This window comes from Heterocephalus glaber, unplaced genomic scaffold (assembly GCF_053883595.1).
Source record: "Heterocephalus glaber isolate CG9 unplaced genomic scaffold, H.glaber_assembly_v1.0 deba00001452, whole genome shotgun sequence".
NCBI lineage: Eukaryota > Metazoa > Chordata > Mammalia > Rodentia > Bathyergidae > Heterocephalus > Heterocephalus glaber.
In genome coordinates, this window is record NW_028258302.1 from 21,064,400 (window position 1) to 21,091,918 (window position 27,519).

At 47.0% G+C, this 27,519-nt stretch overlaps 1 protein-coding gene across 2 annotated transcripts; it reads right to left on the reverse strand.

The window, feature by feature from the left end:
- Nucleotides 1–6,581: 6,581 nt before the first annotated feature.
- Nucleotides 6,582–19,073, reverse strand: Pla2g5 (phospholipase A2 group V). Of its 2 annotated transcripts, none has more exons than XM_087215674.1 (5): nt 18,976–19,073; nt 14,390–14,439; nt 11,881–12,025; nt 8,511–8,617; nt 6,582–7,825 (listed from the first exon to the last, which is right to left on the reverse strand). In XM_087215674.1, the coding sequence occupies exons 2-5, from the start codon at nt 14,427–14,429 to the stop codon at nt 7,701–7,703; spliced, it is 417 nt and encodes a 138-aa protein (XP_087071800.1). In that variant the 5' UTR covers nt 14,430–14,439; nt 18,976–19,073; the 3' UTR covers nt 6,582–7,700. The 2 variants fall into 2 exon arrangements, with proteins under 2 accessions (XP_087071800.1, XP_004850513.1); XM_004850456.3 differs by lacking the exon at nt 18,976–19,073 and adding an exon at nt 17,484–18,940.
- Nucleotides 19,074–27,519: the final 8,446 nt, after the last annotated feature.

Consider the following 27,519-nt stretch of genomic DNA (forward strand, 5'->3'; position numbering starts at 1 on the left):
CCCTCCTCACAGAGGACTTGTCTACTGCACATTGGTTCTTTCCCAGGCCCAAGGCTCTCAAGGGACAGACAAACAAGGTGGTTGTGACTGCTGCTGTATCTCTGAGCCGCCCTGCCTAGCCCAGTCCTGGTACAATCAATGTGTGTGGAAGGACAAACCTGTGGGTGTTCAGTTGGATAAAGGAATGGGACTGTAGGAGTCCCAAAAGGGGAAGGAGGACCCCTGCTGGGAAAAGTGGGAAAGGCAGCACTGGAGGAAGCTTTCGAGCTGGGCTGAGGACTGGTATTCCAGACACCACTGGTCGGTCAGGAAAAGACTGGGGCTGTGAGGACTTACAGTTTTGGGGGGTTGGTTGGAAGCCTGCTGGCCCTGGGCCCAGTTAGGGTCTCCCAGTGGGTGCTGCCTGGCCCATGACAGCTGCTACTCGCTCCCGAGGATTCAACAATGCTCCCCCAAAAGGACTCATGCAATCACAGTGTCACTGCTGTGAGTGCATCACAGGACAGCTGAGACTGTGAGAAAAGAGTCACCTTCCTCTCCTCTACCTCACACCTCCCTTGGCTCCCAGGACTTATGTTTAGTACTGACTGTTGGAATCAGACTTTTTGGGTTTGGGGTATTCTCCTACAACAGATGCCATTTATTGAGTGCCTGTGTATGCCAGGCATTGCAGTGCTTTATGTGCATCATTTCATCAAATACTCTCGGCAATCTAGTGAGGAAGATGTTATCAGCCCACTTGGCAACTGAGAAAACTGAGGCTTAGAGGCTTGAAAGCACAGGTCTAAGGTCACGTGGGGATGGTGTGAGATCACTCTGACTCTAAAGCCAGCACAAACCCTGCGTGGCTGAAACCCAGTGGCATGGCTCTCTGTCCCATGGAGGGGTCAGGCCTGTGCTTGTGCATCCTGTCCCTGTGTCAGGTGGTTACTGAACATCTTGGGACTGACGCCATCAGAGGCTTGGAGGTCTCAGGTCAGAAGGCCACATCTGATCTGACATTTGAAGGGGAGGATGAGGGGTCCGGGAGTGTCAAGGAGCATCCAAGAGAACCTCTGGGGTTTTGTATAATCAGGGTTAAGATATGGAAGTCACTCATACGCCTGCTACCTCAGAACCAGAAAGGCCTGAGAGGAGAGGTCACGGGGACAAGGGTTTCTTAAACCTCTTGATGGTTAACCACAGAATGTAATGAAGTCGACTCCTGGACCGAGTGACCCATGCATACACAGCTGCCAGAGAAGCACAGATTGCTGAAGCCACAAGTTAATGCTTGTGATCTATTAACATACATGTACCCACATGCACACGCACACACACACACACACACACACACACACACACTGGATACCACCCTCCACATGGTTGTGACAACTCATTAATGGATCAAGACTGCAGTTTTTAAATTACCTGTCCCACCTGCTCTTATAAGAACAGAAATGCTGAGGTTCAAGAAGGTAAGAGTACTGCCTAAGGTCATTACATGTGCAAGGTCACAACTAGATCCTAGATTCCCAATAGTTGTAGTTACCCAAAACTGATGAATAGGTTATGAACTGTGTGTTTGACATATTTGTATGATTTTGGGTACTAGACACTGTGCTTAATCTATAGCTAGAGAGGATCTCCTTCTGTACTTCTATTATTAGTGTTGTTGCTGTTGTTATTGATAGAAAAATGCAATTCACAGGTAGAAATAGGGGATGAATCTTCCAGAGGGGAAGAAACAGTATGAAACGAAGAAGAGCAGAAAGGAGGAAAGCAGAAGGGAAGATCAGAGGAGTGGATGGATTTCGAGGTAGGGAATAATTTGGAGATCAGACTGGAAGGGCAATGTAGCCACTAGCAAAAAATCTTAAATGTCAGTTTGAGAAACTAGACAATGGGGAGCCATTGCACGTCTTAGAGAAAGGAGCTCATGAAAGAGACCATGGTTAAACAACATTTGACTGATAATAGCCAGCTCCTCCCAAGGAAGACTTTTTGGATAATTGTGGGAAACTATATTTCCAGCATAAAAAGAGACCCTGGCACCATCCTGGGAGAGTCTTGCCCCTGGTTCAGAGTGAGAGCTGGATGGGTCTTTCTAACTGGCTAATGACCCTCAGCTCCTGAAGATGCTGCCTAACATGCTATCTAAGGAAGTGCCCACCCCTCGCCTGGCACAAGCCCAGAGCTGGGAAGTACCAGTGACAGGGAGGCCAAAGAGGGAGCCCAACCCCGTCCAGACAGTCCTAGAGATGTCAAAATCCCAGAATAGCCAAATTGTCCACCAGCAGGTGAGGCCAACATGCCTCAGCTGCAACCTCATGCCATGCCCTGCCCCAGCATTCTGGCCTACAAACTGTATGACTGACACTCTTCATCGACTTCTGTCACTCACTCACAGTCCCTCTTGGGACCCGTACTAACCTTGGAAGAATGCAGGGATGGGAATTTTAGGAAATGTAGTTTCAGCTTAGCTAAGTGACATGACACAAATCCACAATGCGCTACCTCTTGTTGATTGGGCATCCCTATATGCTTTTTCAACTGTAACTTCCAAATAAAGACAATAGCAAAATCATCTTTCTGCCCAACAGGGTGCAGTTATTCCTTACATAATCAGAAACAGCATGGCCTTGAGGACAGTCCTTTCCTCCATCATTAAATGATATTCATTTCTATTCTAGTGTGATTCTAATCATCACAATCACCTTTTGATAACCTCTAATTGAAGCTCTGAGATATAAGATTAACTACATTGACTCACATTATGCAAACAGTTGGCCCACCCTGGGGGTTATGACTATCATGCTACAGCCATCCACTTGCAGGGAGTGCCAGCATATGTATGTAAAACGAGTCCAGATCCTCTTCCCCAGTCAATTGGTGACAGGGAATTTGCCCATGAAGTCAAACATACAGATTAAGGAGGAGGAGGAAGCAGCATGTCAGGTGTAGCACCCATGGCATCTGGGGCCCTTGTTCACACAAATGACTCACACCTTCAGGACCTGTTCCAGCTCAATCTCATATCCATTTGGTGGTGGAATTGCTGCTGTGCATGTCCAACTTTATGCAATTCAGGTCTCATCATAACTTGATCACCCAAGGTCAAAGTCTCTGCCTAAGGCCCATCACCAAGCAGATGTTCCTGAAAAGGGGATTAGTTCTCTGTAGTTGACTGTATAGTTTACCCTCAAATCCCAAGGGTCTGCCTGTGCCTTAGCCAGGGACTGTCAAGGTTCCCACATAGTGTCTCTAGCTGCACACATTTTAAGCACCATTGGATCTTCCAGGTCACATGGCCTAAGTGGCAGAGAAGCTTGTGTGCCATCTGTTGGAGGGCCTGGACCCCCACTCACCTGGCAGCCATTCAGGTCATAGGTTGAAACAATACAACCAGATGAGCCACAAGTCTCCAAAATGCAAAGAGCACACAGGGTGTTCATTATGTGTATCTATCTCTGAAGGGAAAGGTAAGATGCTGGTTCTTGTCCTTCCTCTTGAAAGAAGGATCTCAACAACCCCTAGACTCCAGGAATCCTAGAAATGCTGTGGAGGCAGCAGGCCCCTGCATTTTGAGAGAGTATATATCCCTCTAAACACATGAGCAGAGGTTTACCATTGACTCTGAAGTAGCTGTTTCTTCCTGATTACCAGGTGCATCCAGCATGATGTCACCAGTGAACCAGACCAGTGTGATGTCCTGTGTGTGGAGAGATGATTGAGGTCCCTGTGGGGTGGATCACGATCAGGTCAGAGAGCTGATATCTCTGGGCAATAGGAAAGTAGAGGAAGATCATGGGCCCCAGAAGCTGAAAGCAAGGACTTCTTTTGATGGTTTGACTAACACCTATAGAAAACAAGTCGTTCTGTGGGTGAACAGTCACAAAGTAGGGAGCAGGGGAATGTGTTGATGTGCTTAACAGCAAAACCACTTCTGGAACAGCCACTGTGATTGGAAGCTTCCTTCCTTCCTTCCTTCCTTCCCTCCTTCCAGTTAATTAAGACAAGCTGGCTTGCAATACTTGGTGCTCCTGCTTCAGTCTCCCAAGCGCTGGAATTACAGGCCTAAGGCTCATCTTAGCTTACAGCGTTCCTTCACTGTCTTCCTCTAACAGCTTCCATCATCTTCCCAGGCAGGTGAGGAAGCCTTCCGGTTCCTTAGGTGAATCTTAAGTGAGAACTGAAAGCCTTGAGCTCATTGTTTTCTTCTTCCAAGTTCTCCAACCCCATATTACTTTTTATTTCCACTGAAATGCTTTATGGCATCTACTCCCCAGAGCCAGTGGAGGCAAACCCCTTGTGTAGGGGTGTGTATAGGTGATGGTGTGAGTAACTGTTTGATCCCTGCGGGCCACGTATGGTCATTGTCCCCACTAACAGCCAGTCATTAATGCCTTTAATAGATAAGACAGTCAAGCCCAGCTCACTCTGAAGCAAGTCAGGGAGCCTGACCTTTAGGTTCTGTCCCTTGGGAACCATGTTCAGTACCAAATTCTGTGTCACCAGGGGACTCAGGCAGGAGCAGGAGCCCTGTCTCTGGTGATACACCAATGTAAGGTTTGAAGTTGGGCAAAAAAAGGAGGGAGCTGGCTTAACACATGTGAAGCTCTTTCTCTACAGCCCTAAATTAATAGGGCAGACAATTGGGAAGGGAAGTCGGATGTGACGGGTACTGAACAAGGACAAATGGGAACCTGTGAAGATGGGTGGTTCCCAGAGGATGGGCTGAACCACGTGGGTTTCCACACCTTCAGGCTCCAGCTTGGCTGTTCTGCACTTGGTGAAGAAGCTGGCTCCCTCATCTGTGGAACAAGTACACACCTGGCCCAACACTTGGAAAAGTCAAAGGAACAGACCCAGCAGGCTCTCCCAGGCAAGGCAAGCCAGCTTGTGACAGCATGTCCCAGCTGCAAACAGATCTGCCTCCCTCTGACCTTCCAAGTGCAAGAAAATACAGCTGTACTTCCCTTCTGCCTTCCAAATCTTGTACACAGCACCTCCCTGGCCCTAATAGCCCAGAACTTTGCAGAGAAAGGAATTCTGGGAAATAGAACTTAAGCTAAAGTTATACTATCGGAACTCACTGCACCAATCCTGAACAGAAAAAAATGTGTTTTCCCTCTGTGTCTGTCACAAGACCTGGCCCAGGTTCCCAGCTTCCCCATGTGATGCCATCTGTCCCATGCCCCAGGAACACAGCTTTAGAATCAGGCAGCCTGCTGCTTCCTTCCCACCTGTTTTCCTTATTACCTATGTGGCCTCAGGCAAAGCACTTTAGCTCCCTGAGCTTCCCTCAGCTCCTACTTCGGGGATGAGAACTCCCACCTCAGAGGGTAGCTGGTAACATCTAGGTAGTAATCTAGGTAGTATAAGGCACAGAGGAGGAACAGGACACCCGCTACCACATCAGCTTGCCTTAGCTCTGTCCTCCCTGCTCTGTCTCCCCCAGTAGACTTCCTGTTTGACTCCTTTTCAGTTTGGGGACAGCTGTGAGCACCCTGTCCCCCCACGGATACACATGCTTGCACAGATCATGTTACATATGCTGCAGGGTTGCATTTGAATCTGAAGCCCAGTTCAGACACAAGCAAAGGACCTGTTGTAACAAGGCAGGCTGTCCACAGAGTGTGTGTTTATGTTCTCTGCCTGCTTTTATACACAGGTCTGTCTAGGGAAGCACAAGCAGGCTGCTCCACACCATCCAGTGTCTCTCTTAAGAGGAACTGTGCAACTGTGGGAGAGATGGTTTCTCTGATGTGCTCCTGCTGGCCAGGGATAGGTGACTCAAACAGTTCAGGGTTGTTTCCGCAGTACTGTTCACAGCAGTGAGGATGGGTCCTCTGGGGTTTCCTCCAGGGAGGATGAAGCCTACAGCCCCATACAGACTGACAGCCCAGAGACGGCCTCTGGGATCCAAACAGGTAGTTAGGACAGAGAAGAAGTGGAGCTGGCTCTTGGCTGGAATCCAGAGAGAATGCCCAAGGTGTGTGAGTTCCTGAACTTCCATTTTCTTCTTTCATGAGATGGACTTGAATACAGTGTGGGATAGTGGGCAGATCCCAAGGTTTAGTATGGCCAGGACCTGAGGTCTAATCTGACTTCTCCTGTTGATGTGCTGTGTGACTTTGGGAAAGTCTCCTAATTTCTCTGGTCCCCAATTACCTACTAGATAAATAAAGGTTCTCCATGGTCCTTCCAACTCAACCATGGCTATGTGTTTGTATTAGCCAGACTGATGTTGTTTTCATAACCTCACAGCATCCCCTCTGGTCTGAGCTGCCTGGATACGGGCTGAGTGGGGATCCCTGGTGACCCAGCAGGTCCACAGCCCCCTCCTGCAGAACTTGTCAGAAATACCCCACCCTGCCGGTCAGTGGCCCCTGATGGGAGAAGGGAGAAGCTTCCCCTGGAGCCTCTTCTTGTCACCCAGAATGTTGCAATTAGAGAAAACTGGCACTCAAAACTAGATCTGGGAAATGGCTTTGATTTTTAAAAATTTCATGAGCAAATTGGGCATTTGAGCTCCATTCTGTATTGCATTGCTAAATATAGCACTGAGTCTATACCAAAACACTAGTATATTCAGGGTAATCTCATAATTAAATTTTATTTAGAAAATGTTCAACACTGAAAGTTTGTGAGTATAGATCCCATTTATCATGGGGTTATTTTTGGGTATGTCAGTGGACAGAAGCCAACTATCCTTTCTTGGAAAGGATTCTCTTTTGTTTTGGAATATGACCTTTCTGCCTGTAGTCTTGGTATCAGAACGCCCTTTCTTTTGTAAATTGATAGATGAGTTGGGCATTTAAGTGTCCTTACTTGGTAAAAATAAACCCCATAGTTGCTAGTTTAAAAAAAAATTCTGGTGTAATGAAATCCCAGAGCCTCGGCATCCCCTGAATCCACATCAAAATGGGTGTTAAGAGCCTCAATTCACCTTGCAAGGAACATGACAATTGCTTTTTCAAAGAGATTGAAAATCAGAGAAGTTAAGTAATGGACCCAAGGCCATGTCTCTGGAGAAGCCATCTGGGATTTGATGCTGCCCAGAAGCCCAAGTTGGCAGAACATGGGCTGCCAGTTATCTTCCCCACATCTTCTGGAGGAAGAGTGAGACCCAGCGCTTGGATTGGAGGAGCCCAGGTTAAAGGAAATGAGCCCAAGAGAAGGCCTGAAGCCCATTCCAAAAATCCTCCCTCTGTTACTCATTTTCCCTCTGTCTCTGAGTGAATGCAACTAACTTTGGGCTTAGGGTTTGATGGCAGAGAAAGAGCCCCAGGCAAACCTCCACAGCAGAGAAAATAGCTGTGTGGTTTTTATTAGCCTTGAGAATGAATTATATTTAATATCTATGTAGCAGATTTATGGAGTCAATTTGCTTCTACTTGAGTGAAAATTCCCTGGAGGGGATGGTGATAATCTCACCACAGAAGTTTAAAACGAAATGCAGCCCTGGCTCCTCCTGAGGGGCTGACCAAACAAGTGGAGGCCCAGAGTCCCTGGGACCTTGCCAAGTCATTGAGCAGAGTTACTCTCTCAGGATCCTCTAGAAGGTGAAGTGTGGCCATGGGGCTCCTCCCACCCCAATGGAACTCAGAGAAAGAATGAGGTCTGAGCATCTTGCAGAAGGCAACCCCTGTGCTGTAGAAGAGGATGACACCAGTCGCCAAGGTGGCATGATGTCTGTGGCTGCTCACTGAGGGCGACTAACTGCAGAAGACGTTGGGAAAATACTGGTAATTAGGATTGTAGCTCCACAGGTTTCTCTTCAGGCAGTAGACAAGCTTCTGGTCACAGGAGCAGAGCTGCATTGGGCAAAAAGACTGGAATTCTGTAAAAAGGACACCAAATGCAGAAGGGGGATGAGAAGGATGTCCTCTATCCACCTTGACTTGCTCAAACTCAAGTCTGAGGACAGACAGAAAGCCTGTGCAGACTCCCTGTCTAGTTCCCTTTCTAGGAAGCTCCTAGTATGATGAAAGAGGCACAGCTCCTAAACTAAGGGGATTCATGATCTGATAGAGGAGCCACAGCAGTGGCTGCTGTGCAAGGTGAGGTTTTAGTCCACAAAGTCCCAGATCCTGTCCTCAGGGAGCTTCCCAGTCTGATGGAGGAAACATACCCCCTCCCCTGGATGCTCCCAGCTTGAGGATGGAAACGGCCTCAGCTTAGGAGGAACCAATTCTCATAGAGGAGATGCCATCCCCAGGCTTAGTTTGGAACTCAGAAGACCTGAGCTTGAATCCTGCTGTTCACTGGGAGCCTTTGAGCTTTGTTTTCCCCATGAATGAAATGGGGGGAGACTAAATGTGCTCCATAGGTTATTTGGGGGGAGCAAGCAAAAGGAAGTCTGAAAAACACTTGCACCCAGTAAGTGCTCAGTCTAAGATACGCCAGCCAGTCCCCAGAGGTCTGATATGGCTGTGACAATCCTGGCCCTTTTGTCCTCAAATCTGTCCCCCAAGATACAGGCAGCTGATCTCAGAGGCAGGCCTAAACAGGAAGACCATGCTTACCGCAGGTAACCAGGCCCTGTGTGACTCTGTAATTGTAGTACTGTGATCGGGTATCGCAGCCTTTCCTCTCCAGCTGCCCATAGCAGCGGTCATGCATCCAACAGCACCTGGCAACACAAGGGGACTTGGGTCCTGAGTGGGAGGGGCACTTTCTCGACCCCTTGTCTCTGTGAAAGATAATAAGATGAAATTGTCCTTGTCGAGCCTAAACAAAAGTAGAGCTAGGAAGTAACCAGTGTGTGTGGGGGGAGGGGCTACCTCCCTGAGATAAGCACTTTCTCAAGGACTATTTAAAGCCCCCCTAGGAATTACTGTTGTCCTGCATGCACCTCACACTTTGCACAGCTTGCCTGTATCCACAGATTACAGGAACGAAGTTATCTTTAACATTCCTTAAGACTGCGACAATTCAGACAAGATATTCTCCACGGAGTACTTGCCCAGCAACAGCACCTCCACCAATGAGGTTGCGCCAACTCCTTCCTCACATCTCCGGGACCAATGAGCTTTGTCTCTAAGCAGTTTATATATGTAAATATTTCCCATGGGCTGTTAAACTTCCCCTTGCTTCCACCTCCTCGAATATGCCCATAGTCTACTAAGGCACTTTCATTTTCATTGCAATGTTCTGCTGCCTCCAAATTAATATCATTATATTTTGGACTCTCTCTTTCTCTCTCTCTCTCTCTCTCTCTCTCTCTCTCCTCTTGATTGCTATATAGATTGACATTTTGAACAGGTGTAAAAATTCGCCCATGCCCCTTTAGCAGAGGCCACCTTAGTGGGTGTGAGTGAGCAGAGACAAGATGGGTTCTGATAATATGGCTGAGTACTGTACTCTCTTCTACTAGGGTTGCCACTGACCAACTAGTTCCTCATGAGATAGACTACATTTCCCAGACTCTCTTGCAGGTAGGTGTGATCACGTGACTAGGCTGTGGCCAGGGCACTCTGGGCAGAAGCCATGTACACTGCTTCCAGACCTACCATAAAACCTTCCCATCTATCTTCCACTTCCTCCCTTTCTTCATTTTAGGGTGTGGCAAACTGGCTGTTCAGGCAAACATGATCTGTCAATCACAGCCAGGACATATAGCAGAACAGCTTCTAAGCCCTGCACCTGATACCAACAGGAGAATGCAGTTTTCAATTCTTCTGGCACAAGATTAAACAAATTTTTGACAGGATGGCTTAGATATGACATCAGAATGGAGGCATAAAAGATGGCAGCCATTGGCCTTTGAGGAAACTGTCTTCTTTCTTTTGCAATGACCCACTCTGCATGCAGGGCATATTTTGTTTTTCCACACTCACTCTGCAGAGCACTTTTTTTCAGAGTACTTCTTTTCTCTTTTCTCCCCACTTTTACCTTGAATAAATGTAAAACCTCTATATTCTTTCCTTGTCTTGTCCAGTTCTTTGAACAGGACAACACAAGCCTGGAAGGGACCCTTGGGAACCCCAGCACCTGTTAACAGTATGATACATTTGTTACAATTGATGAACCAATATTGATCTCTTAACTAAATAATAATACATCATTGTTTCATTGACCCTAAAATGTCCATACTTACTTTTCCTTAGTTTTTATTTAATGTCCTTTCCCTTCCAAGGATCTTATACTGAATATCACATTTAGTTGTCGTGTCTTCTCAGGTCCCTCTTCACTTGTTTTTGATAACATTGTTTGGAGGAATGTTGGTCAGGAGTTTTGTAAAATGCCTAGTTACTGGGATTTGCCTGATGTTTTTTTCTTTCATGGTAAGACAGGAGTGATGAGTTTTTTATTTTGTTGCTCAAATGGTTCCAGCTTTGACTATTGAGAATGCTTCCAGTTAGTTAGCACCTGTGACATACCTTTATCAATGTGGGATTTTGTTTTCTTCTGAGCAATTCCTTACTTTTTGGCCCTATGAGAGGTCCCAGGCTCATCTTGGACTAGTCCTATAGTAAGCCACATCTGCAAGGAGCCTTGGTTCCTTTGATTGAAGAAAAGCATAAGAAACCAGATCTAGGCACTAGGTGTGCTATTTGCTACAGGGGTGTCATTTCTTTTAGCTTCTTTCAGCTGCCAGGGCAAAATATGTATGTTTATATTAACCTGGGTATACATACATATTTCTCTATTTCTATATGTTACCATCTATATCTATACTACGCTAAAGGGGAGTTCATACTGATGTCTTCAACACTAATCCATTGGGTCATTCAAGAGTGCCCTTGTTTGTCTGTAAATCCCACTCCAGAAGCAAGAAACCTGGCTCCAATCACCTGCCGTCCATTTGTCTGATTATGCCACTTGCCTTCAATTATGTACATCCAGCAGTATCAGAACTATTAACTCAGTAGGATGTTTTCCAAGGTAAAGTATCTCCCACTTCTCATGTCCTTCTAGAACTGTTGACACTTCCCAATTAAGACGTGGAATCTAGGTTTCCCCCTCTCCTTCTGTTTTTAATTGACACATAATAACAGTACATGTTTATGAAAGACTATGTGTTACTTTGATACATGTATATTATACAATGATCATATTAGGGTAATTAGCATTTTTATCACTTCAAGCACTCATCCTTTCTTTGTTGTGAGACCATTAAACTTCATCTCTCCTAACTTTTTTGAAATATTTATTACATTATTAACTATGGTCACCTTATATGTAATAGAATCTCAGAATTTACCCTCCCTTCCTAATTGTATTTTTATACCCACTGATTAACCTAGGTCTCCTTCTTAAAACCTCCATATCTGCTTCAACCAAGAGGATAGTGTAAACAACACTGGAATTTCTGAGGTTAATGATAAAAATGCTTTTCTCTCTTATCTTATAGTTTGGAAACATACGATTTTAGAACCCAACAGTTGCCATACTGTAAGGAAGTCTAAATATCCTTGAGAGTCTGCAATGAAAGGAACTGAGGCTCCCAGCTCACAGCCTTGGCTGGACTCCCAGCCAGGATACAGGAACAACAACTCACCTGCCATAGACATGAGCCTTGTAGGAAGTGGATCATCCAGCCCCAGTCAAGATCCCAAGAGGAAACTGAGTGAAGCAGAGATAAACTATCCCACCACACCACACCCGGAGGGCAAATTCATAACCAAAACAAATAATTGTGATTGTTTTAAAGCACTGTATCAGTACCATTTTTCATGATGCAATAAAATCAAGTGACTCATTAGCCATGGAGATCTTGGGTTGTTTGGAGATTACTTGGCATATATTAGCAAGCCAGTTAACTTTTCTGAGACACAGTTTTCTCAAATATAAAATGGTGTTTTAATACTTCTAGAACAAACATGGAATTGGATGAGATGATGTGAGTGCAGAACCTGGACCATAAGAGGGCAATTATGACAATCAGCTCACCAATCAGTGCCATCCTTGGGGGTCCCTTGGCCACCCCAGCCACAGTAACAGCCATAGAAACCATAGTGCATCAGGGCATTCTTCCCAGTCACCTTCTCGATCATGGACTTCAGTTCTAGCAAGCTCCCTGGCACGGCAGGCACACCTGCAAGACAGCCCGTGTCCCTAGGTGACCCTGGGTACCCTGCTGCAGGCCCACCTTTCAGGATCTCCTGCCCTTTTACCTTACCCTCTTTCATTCTCCCAATTACTGGGAGGGGAGCAAGAAGATGAGGGCAAGCAGTATAGAGAAGTGATTAAGAGTTTAGACTTGGAAAAGGAGCAGACCGGGGTTCAAATCCTGGCCCTGTCACTAATCTGAAGTATGGTGAACAGCCACTTAATCTCTCAGAGCCTCAGCTTCTTCATCTGGGAAAAGGAATCCAAAGTTAGCACCTACTTTTTAGAGTTATTGTGAGGGTTAAAGTAAGACAGTATGTAAATTCTGAGCACAGTGACCCATCATAAGTGACAGAAATATTCGGTATAATCCACAGGGAAGCAGGCAGCCAGACAGGAGCTTCCTGTTCTTCCCAGCAATACCCCTTTCTCCTCTTGCCTAAGACCTTTTAGAATATAAGTTACAAAGTCTTACTAGAATATATAAAGAACTGAAAAAAATCAGACCCCCCCAATTCAAAGACCCAATTCAAAAATGGGCATCTGAAATGAACAGACATTTCTCACACAAAGAAATAAAAGCAGCACATAAACATATGAAAAAATGTTCAACATCACTGGTCATTCGAGAGATTCATATGAAAACAACACTGAGATTCCACCTCACCCCCGAAAGAATGGCTGCTATCAAGAAATCAACCAATAACAAATGCTGGCAGGGGTGTGGGAAGAAAGGAACCCTTCTCCATTGTTGGTGGGAGGGCAGACTGGTGCAACCACTGTGGGAATCAGTATGGAGATACCCCAAAGAACTAGGACTAGAGATCCCAGTTGACCCAGCTATTCCCCTGCTGGGTATCTTCCCCAGAGAATTAAAAGAATCATACCACAGCGATATATGTGCACCCATGTTTATAGCAGCACAGTTTGTAATAGCTAATACTTGGGAATAGCCCAAGTGCCCATCAACTGAAAAATGTGTAAAGAAGATGTGGTTTTTTTTATAAAATGGAGCACTACTCAGCCATAAAGAATGAGAAACTGGAGACATAGCTAAATGGATGCATATTGAGGCCATACTTTTAAGTGAAATAAATAGGACACACGTGTAAATACCAAATAGCTTCTCTAGTGTGAGAAACTGAAAGTGTAAATAAGGATTAAAACGAATAATTGATAATTTGAAATAGGAAGAAAAGGTCCAAAGGGGTAGGGGAAGGGGAAAGGAAAGAAGGGAAAGGAAAAATTATGAGAAAAGAAAAAAAATGGAAACAAAGTCTATGTAAATAGGGAAGCAGGGGGAAGGGCACACAGATAATGGGGAAAAAAAATAAGAACCAAGATACATCATGTTGGGGCTGGGGATTTAGCTCAGTGGTGCCGCCAGCTGCCTCGCAAGCGTAAGGTCCTGAGTTCGATCCCCAGTACGAAAAAAAAAAAAAAAGATACATCATGTACAGGTACAAGCACCCAATGATAAATGTAAACGTATTGTATACCTAAAATGTTCCAGAAGAGTTTTTTTTTTTTTGGTACCAGGGATCGATCTCAGGTCCTTGCGCTTGAGCAGCAGGTTGCGAAACCACTGAGCTAAATCCCTGGCCCCCTAAAATGTTCCAATAAAAGAATTTAAGTATAAGTTACAGAGCCTTAGATCAGAATGGGAACCTTAGTAATCACTGACATCATTTCACCCAGTTTACAAATTGGGAAACTGAGGCTCCTTCTGAGGCTGGAGGGTTCTCAGTGGGCCCGAGGTGCTCTCCCTGCACTGTCTCTGGTTCCTCCTGGAGACTCCAGAGATCTGGCAAGACATCAAAGGCATGACAGCCTGTGGGGAGAGGGGCTGTGTGCAGGGTTACAGGGTTGCGGCAGGGGAACGAAAACCAGGGGATGGTCACATACCAGCTGGGAAGTGGCCAATGGTTGGGTAAGTAGAAGACCTGGACAGGCCTGAGCAGAGTAATTTAGGAATCAGGGGCGATTATTTCCATACAGATCTTGTGGTCTATTTTGAGATCACTGTTTTGTTTTTGGCCTTCTTTTGTTTTTCATTGCAAGAAAAAATCCACTCCCCAGATTTTCAAGCTGTATATCTTCATGTTCACAACTGACATGCGGCATCTGGACCTGCCACAGCCCTTCCTGTCCACAGTATCACCCTGTGTCTGATGAGGAATCCAAGGGTCAGGGAGATGAAAGCTCCTGTTAATGTCTACGTCTACATGGTAAGTGCAGGGCTGAGACTCAAATGCCAGTCTCTATGACCTCAAAGGCTGGTCTTCTTTCCACTACCCTATCCCTCCCACGGGATGGAAGGTCATTCAGGGGTCATGAGGCCAGCACTTACTGTAAGCCAGGAACCAAGCCAGTGTGAGGAGGCCTTTCATCTCTGGGGTTCTGGAAAAGAAAACACATCCATGCCATGTCTTTCAGCTGTCGCCCCCAAGGCCCACTCAGGCCCACCCAGCTCCACACCTGGCCCCTCTAATCTGCTGCTCCCCCATGTTGGGCAAGAATGAAGACGGAAGAGGCAAAAGACATCAGGAGTTGGTCCAGTGGGGGGCTCTGGAGGGAGAGCGGCATTAGTGGAAGCATTCATGAAATGCTGTCCCCACCAGAGGTGGCAGCGAACTTGCCCATCACGAGCGCTTCCAGCCACAAATGCCCGAAACACATGCCCTCTGCAGAAGATGTCTAAATGACCCAGAGAAACAAATGGGTGGGGCTCTTCAATGGAGATTTAGTGGTACAAATTGAAGGGCAGGAACTGACATAACCTAGATGAGCTGTTGATGAGAGATGGAAGAAGGTGCAGGGAGAGAAGAGGCCGGATGCCGCTGAGGGAGGAAGGGTGGTAGGGAGCTGGAGTTTGCATCAGTGTCCACTGATCGTGTGGTGCTGCAGCTGCCTGTTTTCAAGGCTGTTTCTCAGGCAAGTCCTCTGAAGGCAGAAGCTGGTCACTCGGTGCTAGAACTGAGGGCAATGCCCACCCAGAATGGGTGATCTGGGAATGGACCCAATTATCCACCATGTGCTAGGACCTTTCAAGGCCTCTTATGGCTTTGTGGGCCCCTCCCTGCCTCTGTCTCTCTCTCTGTCTCTCATATACACATGCAAATGTATATATATATATGTGTGTGTGTGTGTGTGTGTTTTATATATGTGTGTGTATGTCAAAATATATCTATATTTGACAGTTGTGTTGGTAGAAAAAACAAATATAAATCAAGCAGTGCTCATTATTACATATTCATGATCATTGCATTACTCCTAATTTTAAAAGAATTTAAAACAAAGATGTTCCCCTAGACCCTCAGCACTGTGCCCACCTGAAGAGCAAGTGGACCCCAGTGCTTTTGACAGCACTGTCAGTATCACTGTCCCCATTTTTCAGGGAAAACTGAGGCTCAGAGACTGCACAGCTAGTAAGGAGTAGAGACTGGATTGAAACCCAGGCCTTGTGTCCCTCACCAAACTGCATTATCTCCCCCACCAGAGGGACAAATTCTCTCCACCAGAGCTGGGTCCCTTCCTGTTCTCTGCCTTCGATACTTCCCTCCTTAGAATCTGTCTTTGGCAAAAGCCACCATTGTTCTGGAGACCACAAGTAGTCACACTGAAAAGGTAGAGGAAATTCTGTGTTGCAGGCTGGTACCTGGCTCTCATTTGGCCCCTTGGTGATTCCATACCAGCAGCTACTTGCTTCTGTCCCCTCCTAGCATCCTAGTCCCTGTTTATCCACAACTTCTCAGTAGTCCTGTGGGCTGCTAGGACTTCCCCCTTTGGTGCCATGAAGTCTTCATGTCCCTGAGTTGAGGGGTCCCTTGTGCCAGTGCTCTGCCTGAGCCCCTGGCACCTCCTAAGGCCTGGCCTTCAAACACACAGCTTCACACCCTCTGAGCTGGCCTTTGTCCACCAGCTCCTCTGAGTTCCAAGAACATTCCTGAGGATTCTGTCCAACCACAGTCCTTGCTCTAAACAGCCAAGGAAAAGGATCCTAGACCCCACTGTCCACACCAGTCTTTCTGTTGCTTCCTGGAGTTGTGACAGGCCAAAGATGCCAGCTACCACTCACTGGTTATTTCCAAGGTGCTAGGTTCTGTCCACTGTTTCTTTAAAATCACCAATGACCTTGACAGGCAGATAATGGAAAGCCTGCCATTGGTCCCCTTAAGTGAATGAATGAATAACAGTTATTGATTTTACAGATTCAGGAAATTGACGCTCAAGAGGGTGAAATGAACTTCCCACAGGTTTCACCCAGGCCTGTGCATCTCCTCCTTTGACTGACTGACTGACTACTCCACTGTCTCTGAGCAACCTCTGGGCACTGAATATATTTTGTATTTTTTATCTTCTATGATGCTTGGACAGCTTGGGGACTTTGCTAACCAGAAAGAGCCTGCCCTTCCTGGGGTTTGTTAATCCCGAGACCTCAGATGACTCCTCCGGGAGCATGACTTCCCTGTGTAAATCAACAGTCCAAAGCCTTTATTCCACTCTACTTTATCTAACTCTTAATGCCAGCTGCTGTCCTGGGCCTTCAACCCCTAGGGCCAGGTTCAGGACAACTAGGGAAGCCTGGAGCAGCAGAAATGATTCAAACTAGCCACTCCTAAGCTGCCTGCCCTGCTGTGCCTTTCATTCACAAGCTGCTCACTCTGCTCCCCTCTTCTGCATCCTGACCCACGCTGGTGCTGCCCCCATGTGACCTGGGTGGTATTTCAGGCCCCCTTCTCCTGGGAACTGTAAGTAACAAGCCCTTAAATGGCATCATTTTCTGATCTGTTGGCCTCACCGAACCCAAACTAACATCCAGGCACACTGCAGAGGTCCCTGGGCTGCTGCTGTCAGTGGCTGGCAGCAGCTGGAGACCCCAGCAAATAAGTCAGAAAGAGTAAGATAAGTTTCATGGATCAGTGGAGGAGGCATCAGAAACAGTGGTCTGGGATCCCAGACCACTGGGGCCCAGAGCATCCCCCCAGCAGGAGGAAATGGCCTTGGCTATTTTTATCAAATGGCCACAGAGAGGAGTAAGAACAACCACAAGTTAATTCCAGAGTGGAGTGGTGGCTGCGGTAATGAGAGGTGGAGAGCACAGAGATAGACTGACGAAAACACAAAGTCCGATGTGGAGGCCAGAAGCAGTCTGGTCACAGGGGGGACAGGGGCTCCAAGCCCACATACAAGAAAGAGATCTTGTGCTCCCAGGGACCCCACTTCATGTCCCCTGGCTGAGAAGGACCAGCAGCACCAAAGCCCACCATTACAGATGTTCACTGAGACCTCCCGGAAAGTAATGCAGGAGGCAGCGAGGCCCGCCCCTCTCTGGGCCCTGCTCCCCTCATGGAGTGGCCAGGGGGCTCCTCTCACAGCCCCTCTTCAGCCTTGCTCCCTGCACCCCCACTGGGTAAAGGAAGCCCCAAGAATGAGACTCTTACCAGTGAGCCCTCTGTGTCCTCAGGCCTAGGGAGAGGCTGTGGCTGGCCCGTCTGGTTTTAAGAGCCTGTGTCAGCCTGCCACACTCCTGCCTGGAGCAGCTCCAAGATTCCTGGTAACTCACACAGGAAGTCTACTCCCCCTACTCCCAAGACCCCTGGGGATTTCTTTTGCTGTATTCAGAAGCAGCTATTTCCTGCAGCAAGTCAGTCAGGGGTGGCTTTCAGGACAGACATCAAGGAGGGTCTGTCTTGGGCCATCCATAGTCCAGGGCTCTTCACCAGGATAGAGGCCTAGAACCCCTCCTGGGCACAGCCTCCCTTCCTGCTCCACAGCAGGTCTTTGAGGAGTCCCTCTGCCATGGCTCCTGTGGTTTACTAGCCCTTGGTGCCTGCTTCTATTTCATTCTGTGTCCCTCAGCCTCAACCCAGGGACAGCCACTGGAGCCAGGTAGCACTGGCTACCCCCATTTACTGCCTGTTCTTCCCAACTTGCCAGCCCCAACTTTCTCTGAAGCTTATAAAAGCCCCTCTGGAGATACTGGAAAATGTTACCTCCCACGCCCAGCTGGTACTTCTGGTCTACCTCACTACTGAATCGGGAAATTGCTAGGTCTGTGGGTAGAGAAATGCAAGCTGCCATCCCAGCTCAGCAACTTAGTAACTGTGCGACCTGGACAAGTCACTACACTTCTCTGTTTTTTCATGTGAAACATGAAAACAAGGCCCCCTCCTCTCCAGCCCCAGAAGCTCCTGGTAAGAAGTTACTATAGAAACTAAAGTGTGTACAATAACGTGGGTCAGAGAAGCATGTGGCTCTATGTATATCACAGGCCCCGAGTCCTGTGATCAAATCCTGGATCCCCACATCTTTCTGAGGAGATTTGGGGGTCACGTTCTCTCTCTTCCTGTCCTGGCCACATAAGAGAGGACCCCTCCTTGGGGGAGCACTTCTCTCCTTGGGCCTAACCACTGAGCTCCCTGAGGGGCCCTGTGGATTCAATTCAGTCCAAAAACTATTGATCGAGTGTCAACCACACACCAGGCACAGGGGCAAACATCATTAAGGCACCAAATAAAGAAACATGCTGTCCAGTGGGGAGAATCCTCTCTTTTCTGTATTTTTCTTTCTCCTTTTCAACCAATTTCCATATCTACTCACAAGTGCTCACTCACCTTGCTATCCTAAGCCAGACAATCTGAGCCAAAAACTGCAAACGTAAATTAAAAACTCCCTTGCCTTCCATGACCTCTTTCTCCAGCTTTCATTTTCCTCTGAAAGCCAACTTTGTGCTCAGAGAGGCCTCCACTTTGCCTTGCTCACTCCTAATCCTTCCTGGCTTGGCTGCTGCTTTCTGGGACCTCCAAGCTTGGCGTTGCTTGGAGGTTTGGGTTTGCTCCTTGATCTCTCAGGGTGTCCCACCTCTAAGAACACCACCTCCTCCCCCAAACTGTCTCCCTCTGTCTTCCCAGGGCCCCTGTGCCCACTGCCTACCAATGCCTGTCCCTCCCACTCTCCAGGAGCAGATGTCTTCGCTTCTCCCAGGGACCTGTTCTCAGGAGGCAGCTTCTCTCTTCACCCTCCCTGAGTGAGCTCTTCAAGTCCAGGGATATCACCCCTATTTCTATGCAGGTATCTGGGTGGTGCACTGGGGCTGAGCAGGGTTGGGCACCAGCTCTGACTCAGCAGTAACGCTCAAGGAAAAAGTGATGGGATGCATGGCATACACGGCATGGTGCCATGCCAGGACTGAAAACCTAAGCTTCGAGTCTCACAGGACTGGGTTCAAACCTGTTTAACCTCTTCAGGTCTCAGTTTTCCCACTATAAAGTAGAATAATCCCAGAGGCAGCTGCAGTTAGAAGTGGTGATAATCCAATGAAGTCGGGCAGAGGGTACCTCGAACCTCCATGCTGTTGTGTCGTTCCAGGAGACTGAGAAGCCCATGAGGGTAAATGTCAAGTCTACAGCCCCTCTATGCCCTGCCTGTGGCACACAGTAGATGCTCAGGAAGAGGTTGCCAAGTGAATGCATGATTCCTTTGGATCCAGCTCCATGCCTACCTCACTGTCTGAGGCCATACCTCAAATATCATCTCTCTCTAGATATAGAAATGTACACATGCCTGTCCAATATTCTAGCTAAGTGACCCTTGGGGACCTCAGAACCAAATACTTGACCTCTTTTACATTTGTGATCTCCTTAATCCTCACAAAGTCTCGAGGGGCATTAGGTAAGCAGATTGAGGGGTAGGTGCAGGTAGTGTGCCCGAGGTCACACAGCTATGTGAGAGTACTCAGAACTGTCAGCCTAATCCACCTGTCACCCAACCCATGTTCTTCCATCACACAGAAAGGCTGAGGCTTGTGATTTTCACAAGACACCTGACCAAAGGGTCATGTGATTTCCTTACAGCAAATGGGGAAGTGAAAGCTGAGTTCCAGCTGGCTAGTGAGATCAAGATTTGAACTCATGGCTTGATGCATGGGACTGGATTTGTTTATAAACTTTCATCCTAGGGTTATGAGCACCCATAGGAAAGGTTTGGCTTGGCCTACATAGTACTTTAAGAAAGTATTCTGTTCCTAATATATAAAATTTAAGAGATCTTAGATAGGAATCCAAACATCCATCTTCTCCTTAAAAAACCTGCAATCATGTGTTGGCCAGGGATCTACAAATTGGTGTGGTAGCTCAGATGTAGGAAGTGATATGTTAATCACTATCTATGAACTGATTCTTTGGGGGCAAAAAGTCCCCCCCTTTTTTTGCCAGATTCCAAAGCATAAATGTTCCTACCATGGAAAATTTCATGCTACCAGCATAAAAGTCACTGAATGCAGTTGGGAAGAGACACCTGGCGATACCATCACAGTGTAACCCCACCCAATCCAGTGGACATAGATTTTCTCAAGAACAGACATAATACTAAAATAATTAGGAAGAGTTTTGAGTACTTGTTATCTTTGTTTTTAATACTGTTCATCAGTTTATATGATTTAATTTTTAAATGATGCCTGCATATTAACAGCTACCTTCCAAAATTCCTGAAAATCTGAGCATCAGCCCGAGTAAGCCAATACAAGCTGTCTCCTGCACAACACTCACTGAGACAGGGTGCCACAGTGGTGAAGAGCCCATGCTCGGAACCACCACTGTGCAACAAACTGTGCAAATTTCTTAACTGTTCTGTGCCTCAGTTTACTGACATGAATAAGGGAGTCATTAATTTTACCTGTTTTGAGGTGTCACGTGGCAGGCATGTAGGCACATATTAAGGTGCAATAAATGTAGGCTATTTCAGTAGGAAGGAAAGACTTTCCCCCACTTGACTTCTCAGAAGAAGGAAGTGTGTGTTAAATGGTTAGCAGGATTCGGGCATGGCAGGAAGGGCTGGCTGAAGAGATGCAGCTGGGGAAGTCACAAGGAATCGTGCGGGTCAGGCTAAGGGATTCATTCTGAGCCTGTCCCAGAGTGAAGTTGACCAATGGTAAGATGATCTGAGTTCAGTAGAAGGCATTGTACACATCCTAACCTGAGCTCTCCTAGTGGATATGCACAAGGCCGGGGGATAACACAGCTCAGTAGTCACAGGTGACCCCCAAACCCAGTACCAGTCACATCCTGGAAGCAGGAGTCACCATTGGCAGTGATGACGGAAGCTTGGTGCCCAGAGTAGGACTTCCAAGCAGACTATACCCAGGGGTGCTGTCAGTGCTGAGCCTCCTCGGAGGTGGTTTCTGGAAGAGCAGGAGATGTCTAGGTCACAGGGGATAGCCTGGAGGGCATGGGGTGCCCTGGTTTTTGGAAGATGGAGCAGGGGCACTCTTCTGTCTCCAAATTTCTGAAGGGGTATTGGGGGTAAAAGGAGTCACAGTTGCTGGTGAGTTTTTGCCCCCAGCAGGCACTTTTTATTTAACATTTTTCAATAAAAGTAGTGTAGCATGGGAAATGGGGACAGAGTGGGTGGGACACACCCCCACCTGACTTCTCAGGAGAAAGGACTGTCTTTAAGGGTTGGGAACATCCATGACTTGCCAAAGCACATGAAATCAGTTGTACCCATCATGAGGCCTAAGTGCTATTCTGTAAAAATGTTTAAAAATTTTTGTTTCAACAATTTTTTTTGTACCAGGGATCCAACTCAGGACTTTGCACTTGCTAGGCAGGACTGGTGCCACTGAGCTAAATCCCCAGCCCAACAATTTTTTTGAAAGAAGAAAATTATGAACCCCTAGGTTGCTGTGTGACATGGAAGGAGCTGTCAAGGGTTTTGTACTCCCTGCCCTCTGGGCCCACCCCCACGTCAACATTTTTATCATGTTTCAGGGTGCTGCAGAGAGCTATATCTATTGCATGGGAGATGCATTGGCTGAGCCTGAGGTGCCAATAAGTTCTGACCTTCCATGGCAGGGTATACGACTCTGCTCTGGAACCTTCCAAGCCTTTCTACTGGAGGTTCTACACTTGTCAAGGCTCTAAGAATGCTTAGAAGTCATGGTATCCTTGATTCTTTAATCCCTGGTATCACCTTAAATGCTACCTCTCAGGAGCCTTGCCCTTTCCCTTATGCAAAGTCATCCCAATTCTTCCTTTCAAAACACTTTAACTCTCTTTACCTGTGTATTCTGTCCATGACTTACACCCCAGTCCCTTCCTTTAGAATGTGAGCATTTGCGGCAGGAGAATCATCCATCCTGTTCTTCATCAAGTTATCAGCAAATAACACAGACCTTAATGGCAACTTGGTGGTTTACACTTATTTTTGGAGTCAAAGAGTGGTTGAATGGATAAAGCCATTTAGTCCAGAGAAGGCAGCAGCCCTATCTGGGTGTGGAATGGCAGCTGGCTCCAAAGATAGACACAGCCAGCCCTTGCTGGGTGGCAGTTTATGGCATGCACATGGCTTATGTGGATGTCACAGCCATTGTTCAGTAACAGGCTCAAGATCTACTTTCACCAACAACTTGGCTAAAAATAAGAGTCAAAATATTGAACTAATAGTGAGCATATATTTTGTTTTATCTTTGAAAACTCAATCAATTCATCTGTTCACTCTCAAGAAACATACCACAGCTTAGCCTTCCTTTTTGTTTTGTTTCTATTCTTCCCTCCATCTAGAATATTCTTTGTTCTCTTTTTCTGACTGGCAAATGTCCACTTGTTTTTTTTGGAAGATGGAGAAATCTTAGAACAGGCTGTTTCTCTGGCTGCCGAGATCACAGATGCACCCAAGGTTCTTGGCTCACCAGCCCAAGACACAATTTCAGTCCATTCCACTAGTCTCATCCCAGGCCAAACCTGGAAACATTTGTTGAGTAATTTCTCTGGACAGAGTTCCCATTAAGGCACCACAGGAAACACATGCAAACCTAAATCCATCACCCTGTGTTTCTGAGGGAATACCTAAAAGAGCCCTCTTACCTCACTTGCTTTTAATTGACTTGAAGATCAGTAATTTGGGAAGTCATACACCTGAGTAATACATTTTTAATTTCCTGCTAGTTTTTATTTTTTGGTACTGGAGATTGAACTCAAGATCTTCATATACCACCCTCCTTTTAAATTTTGAAATAGGGTCTCACTAAGTTGTGAAGTTGCCTGGGCTGGACTCAAATTTTCGATCTTCTTGCCTCAGCCTCCTAGAGTACTGGGATTGCAGGTGTGTGGCACTACACACAGGTGCCCATTAGCTTCACTGTATATTACACACCTGATGTGTGAGTTATGATCAGTCACCTACCTTACTTCTCAGGGACCTGAAGGTCACTTTTGCTGAAAACACTGACTCCTCCCTTGCACCTGAGATGTCTGGCAGGTTCCTAGAATGGGATCAAAAGGCATGGCCCCTCTGACTTCATACTGTGTCTTTCTCTCTGCTGCCTTAACCATCAGGTCAGATTTTCTCAGCTCTGCACACAGACAACTTGACTGCTCATTGGAGCTGGTATGTGTTTCCTTCACCCCACCCCTGTGCTTCCCGAAGCTTCAGCAGCCCAAGCACCTGCAATCCTTTGACGGCATCATGACCAAACCACGAGGCCAGAATGTTCACACGGGCTGATAGCACCTGTCGCAAAAGTAACTCGACAGTTTCTGGCACAAGATGACTGCTGGGTGGTTAGGTCCTTGCACAAGAAGAAAACATCTTTTGAAACTGTGCCCATGGCCGATGGAAAATTACCAGACATTAATGGACCCCAGAAAATCAAGAGAAGCTTGCTTCTCCTTCTGTTCTGAGAACAGCCTGGTCCCTCTTTTGATCATTGGTGACTCCCTGCAGCTCGAGCTGAAGTCAGGCAGCTCAGACTGATGTTCCAATAAATTCTCGCCTGTATGTTCCCAGCATTTGGCTCAGTCTCATTTCTATCGTCTCCATGCCCAAAGTCTCCAAGAACACCCCACTTATGACTGCATAACCCAGCAGTTAGGAAGAGGAAATCGGAACAGGGCTTCCAAGTGTCCACTGCACCTAGAATAACATCTGAACTCTTTCTCTTGGCTGGATGGGAGGCGCTACCTCTTCGGAGATGCCTGCCCTGAGCCCTCCCAGGCAGAGGAGATGACCTCCTCGCCTCTCAAGTCAACTTTTGTCACCCCTACAACAGTGTATAGCATGTCCTGCCCAACTCAGAGGTGAGGTTCCCCCAGTGCAGTGTGTCCCTGTCACCCTCTGCCATGCTCTCCAGGCTTGCTTTCTCCGCCCGCTCCTCAGGACCTTCCCTCAGCTTTCTTCTCTTTCCCTACTGCTGCACATTTCTCTAGACTTAACATCCTTATCCTCCAGTAACTGCTTGGCAAGCACCTTGTGTGCTGGCATGAGGAGACAGACATAAGAAAGCAATGGTTTGTCAGCTAGTAAATGCTATGGAGAAAAATAAAGCAGGGAAGGGAGATGGCAGTGTGTGTGTGTTTGTGTGTGTGTGTGTGCATCCATTCTCTTGTGGGAGGCCTGTGGACAGCAGGAGCAGCTTCTTTAAATTCGCTAGGTAGAGAAGGTGACACTTGAACAAGCCATGAAGGATTTTCTAGCGAAGAAAGTTCTAGGCAGGAGGAGGGGCACATGTAAAGGCCCTGGGTAGGAGAAACAAGGAAGCTAGACCTCCCTTTGCCACAATCTTCTTGTGAACTTGTGTTACCCTGAACTGGATGGGTCCCCCTCCTCTGCGCTCTCCCAGGTCCTGGTGCTCTTCCTCATCTAAGCACCAATTAGATTATGTCACAATAGCCTCCACCAGACTGGGAGCATCTTGGGGATAGAAACTTCGTCTTTTATTTTGTTATCTTCAGCACTCCATTGGGGCATAATACTTACTTATTAACTAATTGAATCAATCAATGCATAGACAAACTGACTGTACTTGAGGATGTCTCATCCATCTATCTACTTGGAAGTATTAGTACACTGTATGAGACAGATTTGGCCCTATAAAGATGTTTGTTGAGTGACTAACAGAAATAGCATTCTGGATGTGGCGGTGAATACTTGCACTCTGGAAGGCTGAGACAGGAGGATCAAGCCCAGCCTGGGTAACTTAGCTAGACTTTGCTGGAGATGTAGCTCAGTGCTCAGGCCCTGAGTTCAATCCCCAGTATCACACACACACACACACACACACACACACACACACACACACACAGAGGAAAGAAAAGACCGAGAAGCAGAGAGAGAGAATAGCTACTACCAAGCACAGTTAACATGCTAAGTTCTTCACATGGCTTATCTCATTTGCTTCTTAAAAAGATCCTATGACATACACGCTATTATCATATTGTTAAGTTGATTGGCCTAAAGCTGCCTCCATACATATTTTAAGTTTGGCCAAAAGATTTATCTGTAAATAGTGAAGTGAAACCTATCTTGATATGAAAACAGACTATACCTACTAAGAATAGGAACCTACTCTTATAGGAACTGAGTCTCAGCCAATCACAAGCAACCAACTGTTCAAACCATGTTCAAATATGACAGACGTGAGCTGTAACCAATCAGGCTGTCTCTACCTCACTTTCTGGTGAGCACTTCTTTTTCTCTGGCTATAAATATAACTGGTGCCCATGTAGTAGGACTGGGCACTCTGAACCATTTTTGGTCTGCACTCCTGTCTGATTCTAGATTCACAGCAGCAACAACAATAACAAAAGTCAATTAAAGTCTGTAAAACTAGATCTGTTGTCATTTTCTCTTTTAGCAATATGCACCTTGTAGATTGGGACACTGAGGCTCAAAGAAGAAAAAATAGCATCCCATATCCTACAGCTGGTGGCAAAGCTCTGAAAGGAACCTGACCAGTTTGACTCCAAGGCCACATACACTTGGCCCAAAGCTGAACAGCCTGGCACAGGTCAGGGCTTGGAGATAGAGCAGGGCTGGAGAGAGTTGGGAGGAGGCCTACTCCGCCAGGAATAGCATGGCACTCATCTCTAGGTTCCTTTGTGCACTGAAGTCCCTGACGTGTGGTGGATGTAGTTAAGCAATGCTAAATAGATGATGATGATTCCTTTTCCCAAAGGGGAATGTTTTCTTGTGGTTTTGGTTACCAAGAAACTCAGGCAATGCCTCAGATTAACATAAACACAAGTCATAACCCACCCTGTTCAAGCCCTGGCCTGGCTTTGCCCCCCATTTTAGGAATGATCTTCCAGGTAGCCTCCATCTTTCCTTTAGGCATGGCCTGGCTTTGCCAACTACCCCAGCCCTCAAGGTCTGACAAATGATGGGTAGAGGACCACAGCAGCCCTAGGGAGGCTCCCCTGGGAGGGATGTGCCTGCCCACCCTGCTCTGGGCCCCTCTTGGGCTTTCCAGATCCCACCTCCCTCTCCAGCCACTTTGCCCCTCCTCAGTGTGTGGAGCCCCATGCTGTAACTGACCTCTGTGGCCTGGCCTCGGATCCTCTCCGGGGACCTGTCCCCAAGGACAGCCTCGTTGGGCAGAGCCTGGAGCCCCAGGCCCTGCAGGCCATCCACATCCAGCCTGAACACTGGAGCCCATAGGCTGTGGATCCTAAAAGAGAAGATCTGTGGTTTCCAAAAATCTTCAGGCAGTGAGTGGGAACAAGCGATGGAGGCAGAGCCTGGAGATGATGAGAAGAGATTTCCTCCTGGGCCCCACTAAGTGTCACTTTACTCAACCCCAGCTGCCTTTGCAGGTGCAGAAAACCCAGCAAAACTCCACTGTGGCACTGGCCGCCCTGCCCTGAGTTATCCAGGTCACGGCTTTATCCACTTCAGAAGCCTCTACTAATTCCTCCAGCCCCAAGTAGCCCCACCTTGGCCTGAACTTTCTTAAATACCTCACAACCTGCTAGTGTCCTGGCTATTGGAGGATTGGGGCTTCTCAGGCTTGGCTGGGATGGAATCGTGAATACAGAGCCTGGAGACTAGATGTCCAGGACCAGCGCCTGAGGATGGGACACCCAGGCTGTAGGAAAACAGACCAGTGTGACTGCAACCATCACAGAAGCAATGCACTTCCGTAAGGGAGTTCTGAGAGCAAGATCAACGGTCAGAAATGTGCTGTGTCACTCATTTGGAAATCATCTGCTGAGTGTCTGGTTGGGAGATGTTGGAGCAAAGTCCTGACCCTTGGAGAGTTTGGAGTTTAGTTTTGGAGACTGCATGTGAGCACACCACCAAAAAACATTGCAGGAGTGAGGAATGAATAATCCCAGAGCAGTAGGTAGGATGACAGCAGTTCCCTGCCAGGCCAGCCAGAGCTTGCCAGGAATAATAATAGCAGCTGCGACAATCACAGTGGTGGTAATTAACACTTTCTTGGTGCTTACCATGTGCAAAGTGTAACACTTGATTTATCCCGTGTATCACAGACATTAACTCCAAGGGAGAATCAGTGTTCAGAGAGGAGGTCCAAGATCCCCTAGCTAACCAGAGGCTCTGTAATCTTACAAGGACTCAATGTCTTTTCAGATTGGCACCGCACCCCCTACTTGGATAGAGTTCTTGGCACAATACAGATATTAGTTCTTTTTCTTTCTTAAAAACTAGAAATATGTGTTGTCAAAAGTAAAATTTGCTCAT